The 6702-nt window shown below is 39.8% G+C and overlaps 1 protein-coding gene and 2 pseudogenes across 1 annotated transcript in view; all 3 read right to left on the bottom strand.

The window, feature by feature from the left end:
• COL14A1 (collagen type XIV alpha 1 chain) overlaps positions 1–6702 on the bottom strand; it is a 213161-nt gene that overhangs the window by 110730 nt on the left and 95729 nt on the right. The window contains exons 22-23 of the mRNA XM_023530986.1: positions 5576–5698; positions 354–503 (exon numbers count right to left, since the gene is read on the bottom strand). Coding sequence (XP_023386754.1) covers positions 354–503; positions 5576–5698 — 273 coding nt within the window. The remainder of the gene's footprint in view (positions 1–353; positions 504–5575; positions 5699–6702) is intronic.
• On the bottom strand, positions 3213–3331 carry LOC111740213 (annotated as a pseudogene).
• On the bottom strand, positions 6069–6187 carry LOC111740212 (annotated as a pseudogene).

Genomic DNA, 6702 nt, shown 5'->3' with positions numbered 1-6702 from the left:
AGGGGAGGAGGGGTGAAGTCTTGGAGAAAAGGCGAACTCCCCTTTGGCCCAACTTTGACTGTCTTGGCTGTGTCAGGCTACATGGTGGTTGGAAATTTTCACCTAATTTGAAAAATGCCAACAAAGACTTTGCAGAGGGAACTCCTGCCCGCGACCATCAAGTATGGTTGAAGGCCAGGCTCTGATGTTCTCCTGCCAACCAGGACTCTGAGCAACAGCCCTGAGCAAGGGGAACACCTTTCTTTCCATGAAACACCGTCCAGAAAGGGTGATGCTGAGGAAAAGAAAAACCAAACCATCAAGATGAAGCAAAACCGCATGTGGGGCCTGAGGCAACAGGACATCAGTCTTACGTGTTTTCACCACGCCTGTCAGAGCGTCGCTGAAGCCTGAGGCCTGGGAGGCAAATATTTTCACGTTGTAGTCCATGCCGCTGAGGAGGTTTGTGATGAGAATGGTGTTAATGTTAGCTCCCACAAAAGTTTCCAGTGTCGGGCCAGCAACTAACGGAGAGAGAGTGTATGTCAGTTATAACAGAAGATGAAAAATTGGAAACACTCCTGAAGTGTATTGTACCTATTCAACTATTTTTTTTTCGGTTCCCCAGGATTATACAAGAGCTGGGGTTCGAATCCAGCCCCATTGAGCTCTAAGACTTACGTACCTGACTACCATGCCAGGCCTCTCCCTAGGGACACAGTCCTTTTTTCGGATGTGGTGATTTCCCTAGTGCTGGTCAACGAAGCTGGCCTGCCTCACAATCCACCGTCAACCATATTGTGAGGCCTTTGCAGTGGACCTACAGTGTTGCCATAGGTTTTGAGAAGTCATTCTCAATTGCCCTTCTCAGACACCCAGCTTTGACACCAGCAGGCATGCACGTGTCAGTAGCAACAAATTTTATCATGGACACCATGCCATGCTTCACCACATGTGGGGCAGAATGTGTGTTACCACTATCCACACCTCTTAATAATTTTTAAGACCAGACAGATGACACTCTTACTTCAAGGTCGTTGACCAGCCGGCTTCTTTGGGCTTTTATTTTTTCTCCTCTATCTGGTTCAACCCAGTGGAATCTTTGATTTAGCATTAAAAACATTTCTTGCTAAGTCCTACACCAATTTACTTACCTCCTGCCTCTTTCCATATGTGCTCTTTCTTTAAAAGCTTTGAGTTAGTGACAAGTTCCGAAAATACTCATTATTTTACTTCAGAACTTCCCTTCCAACAATATATTTATATATTTTTTTATGAACGTGTTTTTTCAGTAGCGATTTTCCCACGCCCCAAACTCTCCATGCAAATGTTCACATACAATTTTTCCATTTGACCTAAAATGGGAGTTCTCAACCTCAGCACTGTTGACATTTAGGGCTGGTTAATTTTTATTCTGGAGCTGTGGGGAAGAGGGATTGTGACTTGTAGGATGCTTAACTATCTACGAGATGCCAATAGCATCGAGTTGTGAAAATCAAAAATATCTCTGTCGGGCGGCAAAATTACACTGACTAAGAACTACTGGCCTAAAACAAAGCTATTTCCCTCAGAAAATCTGATCAATGTTTACAAAATGGGCCAAAGAACAAATTCAGCAAGGCTGTTTTGTGAATTAGCACATGTCTCAGGCCTGAAAAAAAAGAAACCAAAAAACAAACAAATAAAAAATGGTGACAGATACCAAGGATTCTGTCTCAAACAGACTTATGCATCCATGGAACATTCTTGCTATTTCATTTTCATGGTGCATAGAGATGTCTGTCTGCAGAAATTGGAGGCTGGGTATTTTAGTTTTATGAACCTAGATAATGGGACACAGAAAAGGCTGAAAAGTGTTACAGAAGCAAAAGCAACATCTCAGGTGACGGGCTGGGACTAAAGGCGTTTCTGAGGGCAGAAAGAGTTTTTAATGGCCCAAAGAACGTTTTTAAGATTTTCCTGCCAAATCAAGAAAAATAATTGAAGAATGCCTTTCTGCCAAACCAGCAGATACTGAAGGCCCTGGTTCAAAATGCTGAGAAGACCCTTATAATATCTATTTTTAGTCTCCCGTTCAAACTTCATAAAAGTGCCACTGTAACAGGCGGAGGTGCACATGGTGCCAACCCCAGTGGTGTTTGGACCGAAGGGTTTCGTGGCCCCATACAGGTCATTCTCCTGCCTCCAAGATACAATGATGTGATTAGGAGAGAGGGGTCTCCTTGTCCATGTGGCTAACAGGCTGGTGGAAAAGCCTTTTACTATAATCTTGGGGTGTCAATGAATTTTATACCCCAACATAGTTCCCAAAATGGTGTTATTAAATAGACTTTCTCCAATTAATCAAAGAATTTAGAGGTAGAATTTAGAGATTCTAAATGTTTAGAGCCTGTAAAACCAGTGAGCCAAGAAACATCCTATTTCAATAGAGTCAAGGTTTCTTAGGCAGGTTATTTGTCTGGGGTGTGTAGGTCAAGTGCACGCTAGCAAGTATTCTGTTCATTAACATTCCCATTCATTTCTTAGGTAAAGGCATAACATCACCATTGTGATAGTGTCCATTCTAACACTGACCATACTAAAAATGCTTTTTTTCACTAAAGAGGTAAGAGATTCTTCTCACTTCTTAAAACATGGAAAAACCAAAAATAGATAAAAAGTCAGAACAAAAACGATTCACCTTAAAAGACATTTTAGATGCCTAATAGCGATAAAAATATTTTTAAAAAGCATTACTTACCACTAACAGGTTTGTAGACAATCCTATAGCCCTTTACAGGGGAAGATGGCGGATCCCACGTTATACGCAAACTGTTATTCCATTCTTCTGAGACCCGTAAGTTTTGGGGACCAGAGGGTGGTACTAAACAAGAGAGAAAAGGAAAAAAATAGGGGGTTTTGTATGGTTTCCATCTTTGCAAACTACACTGATGTTAACGAAATCTAAGATATCTTCTCACAGTGTTAAAAATATTTACACTGAAACACACGGTGAGAAGCCTTTGATGAGTCCATAGCTGTTTGAAATATTAGATATGTAGAAAATAATTGCACTTGTGGCGAAACATTTTTATCTGAAGATCAACAGTTTATTCAATGACATGTTGGTTCCTTGCCCTTAAGCTAATTTTATTTTATTTTATTTTTTATTTTTTAGGTGAGGCAACTCTTGGTTGACCTCACAGATTGCAAGGACCTTATCAGCTTACAATCACTTATTTTTTTATTTTTTACACCTACAGCACCTGGTCTTCCTAGGTGGTCTCCCATCCAAGTACTAACCAGGCCCGACCCTGTTTAGCTTCAGAGATCAGACAGGATTGGGCTTGTTCAGGGTAGCATGGCCGTAGACTACCCTTAAGCTAATTTTAAGTAAAACTGTTTATTAAAGTATTTATTAAAATTTCTGCCTACATGCCACTCCGTCCCACTATTGAAGCATGTTTGTTCAGCAGTATGAAGGGCGACCACACAGTAGTAATGGTGGTGATTCTCAGAGGTAAGATTCTGATTATTTTATTTTTGCTTTCGTCTTCATATTACCTGGACTGTTTGAAATTTTATGTCATTGTTTTTCAATTTTTTTAAGCAAAACATTAAAGCCATTTATATGGAGGTCCTTGGTAAACTATCGTCCATATTGATAGCCAATGTCCTTATCACTTTGCTAGTGACAGAATGTAGTCATGTTGACCACTGCTTAAAATAAGTAGGCCACCCACTAACACTTTAAAATAATTTTACTATGTAGATATTGTTACATGTGGTGGTATTTCTGTGATGAGATTTAAGTCATATTTCTACAGTAATAGTCTTTAGTTTTTATTTGTGGGAGTGTATGTGTGTGTTCAACATGAAACTCTTTTACAAATTATGCTGATTTTTAACATACAAAAGTTAAAAGTACACCTTTGAGCCCAGGGCACTGGCAGTTAGAGGGTGCCCCTTTGCCTTCCCACCTCCTTCTCCCTCCCTGACCCCGGCAGAGTAGCGGCTTTATGGTGACTTTACGGAACATAAGAGAGTTAAATAACACAGTTCAAAACCAACTTGGAATTTATTATGCTTATTTTAAACCAAACTTACCTACTTTTTTTAACAACTTGGCTTTAAGACAGAAAAGGATGATGTATTTAAAAGCATGTAGTAGATGCTCCATAAATGTTAGGCGAACACTACTTAATTTTCTTTAATTGCTGTTTAACTCTGTAGTTTTCAAGCATTTATTTAGCAGCACAATACCCAAATATGCTATAAATTCCAATACGTAGATCAAGTCAAGATCAAGTCGCGATGCCTGCGTACGTGGGTAGATGCAGAGTGACGAGTTTGGGGCTTCCCCAGAGCTCTGCTCCTCCCCCTGCCTCTCTCCTTCCACATGAACCCTGAGAGGATAACTAGCAACTCTTAGCGCTCACAATACTCTGAGTGGCCTCCAGCAAAGCTTGCAGGCTTGGTGGGGGTCTGGGTGGAGATACTCAGAGCATGAGCACTGGGAGGATGGAGAGATGCCAGCAGGTAATGAGATGAGGAGGTAATGCCCATTTGCTCAGCTGAGCAGAGCCAGGGCTTCGGGCTGCCGCTACAGAATTTTAATGACTTGTGCACTTACATGAAAAATCCATACGAGATGTCTGTCTGCAGAAATTGGAGGCTGGGTATTTTAGTTTTATGAACCTAGATAATGGGACACAGAAAAGGCTGAAAAGTGTTACAGAAGCAAAAGCAACATCTCAGGTGACGGGCTGGGACTAAAGGAGTTTCTGAGGGCAGAAAGAGTTTTTAATGGCCCAAAGAACGTTTTTAAGATTTTCCTGCCAAATCAAGAAAAATAATTGAAGAATGCCTTTCTGCCAAACCAGCAGATACTGAAGGCCCTGGTTCAAAATGATGAGAAGACCCTTATAATATCTATTTTTAGTCTCCCGTTCAAACTTCATAAAAGTGCCACTGTAACAGGCGGAGGTGCACATGGTGCCAACCCCAGTGGTGTTTGGACCGAAGGGTTTCGTGGCCCCATACAGGTCATTCTCCTGCCTCCAAGATACAATGATGTGATTAGGAGAGAGGGGTCTCCTTGTCCATGTGGCTAACAGGCTGGTGGAAAAGCCTTTTACTACAATCTTAGGGTGTCAATGAATTTTATACCCCAACATAGTTCCCAAAATGGTGTTATTAAATAGACTTTCTCCAATTAATCAAAGAATTTAGAGGTAGAATTTAGAAATTCTAAATGTTTAGAGCCTGTAAAACCAGTGAGCCAAGAAACATCCTATTTCAATAGAGTCAAGGTTTCTTAGGCAGGTTATTTGTCTGGGGTGTGTAGGTCAAGTGCACGCTAGCAAGTATTCTGTTCATTAACATTCCCATTCATTTCTTAGGTAAAGGCATAACATCACCATTGTGATAGTGTCCATTCTAACACTGACCATACTAAAAATGCTTTTTTTCACTAAAGAAGGTAAGAGATTCTTCTCACTTCTTAAAACATGGAAAAACCAAAAATAGATAAAAAGTCAGAACAAAAACGATTCACCTTAAAAGACATTTTAGATGCCTAATAGCGATAAAAATATTTTTAAAAAGCATTACTTACCACTAACAGGTTTGTAGACAATCCTATAGCCCTTTACAGGGGAAGATGGCGGATCCCACGTTATACGCAAACTGTTATACCATTCTTCTGAGACCCGTAAGTTTTGGGGACCAGAGGGTGGTACTAAACAAGAGAGAAAAGGAAAAAAATAGGGGGTTTTGTATGGTTTCCATCTTTGCAAACTACACTGATGTTAACGAAATCTAAGATATCTTCTCACAGTGTTAAAAATATTTACACTGAAACACACGGTGAGAAGCCTTTGATGAGTCCATAGCTGTTTGAAATATTAGATATGTAGAAAATAATTGCACTTGTGGCGAAACATTTTTATCTGAAGATCAACAGTTTATTCAATGACATGTTGGTTCCTTGCCCTTAAGCTAATTTTATTTTATTTTATTTTTTATTTTTTAGGTGAGGCAACCCTTGGTTGACCTCACAGATTGCAAGGACCTTATCAGCTTACAATCACTTATTTTTTTATTTTTTACACCTACAGCACCTGGTCTTCCTAGGTGGTCTCCCATCCAAGTACTAACCAGGCCCGACCCTGTTTAGCTTCAGAGATCAGACAGGATTGGGCTTGTTCAGGGTAGCATGGCCGTAGACTACCCTTAAGCTAATTTTAAGTAAAACTGTTTATTAAAGTATTTATTAAAATTTCTGCCTACATGCCACTCCGTCCCACTATTGAAGCATGTTTGTTCAGCAGTATGAAGGGCGACCACACAGTAGTAATGGTGGTGATTCTCAGAGGTAAGATTCTGATTATTTTATTTTTGCTTTCGTCTTCATATTACCTGGACTGTTTGAAATTTTATGTCATTGTTTTTCAATTTTTTTAAGCAAAACATTAAAGCCATTTATATGGAGGTCCTTGGTAAACTATCGTCCATATTGATAGCCAATGTCCTTATCACTTTGCTAGTGACAGAATGTAGTCATGTTGACCACTGCTTAAAATAAGTAGGCCACCCACTAACACTTTAAAATAATTTTACTATGTAGATATTGTTACATGTGGTGGTATTTCTGTGATGAGATTTAAGTCATATTTCTACAGTAATAGTCTTTAGTTTTTATTTGTGGGAGTGTATGTGTGTGTTCAACATGAAACTCTTTTA

Source organism: Pteropus vampyrus, unplaced genomic scaffold (assembly GCF_000151845.1).
Source record: "Pteropus vampyrus isolate Shadow unplaced genomic scaffold, Pvam_2.0 Scaffold59, whole genome shotgun sequence".
Classification (NCBI taxonomy): Eukaryota; Metazoa; Chordata; class Mammalia; order Chiroptera; family Pteropodidae; genus Pteropus; species Pteropus vampyrus.
This window is presented reverse-complemented; position numbering and strand designations above follow the sequence as displayed.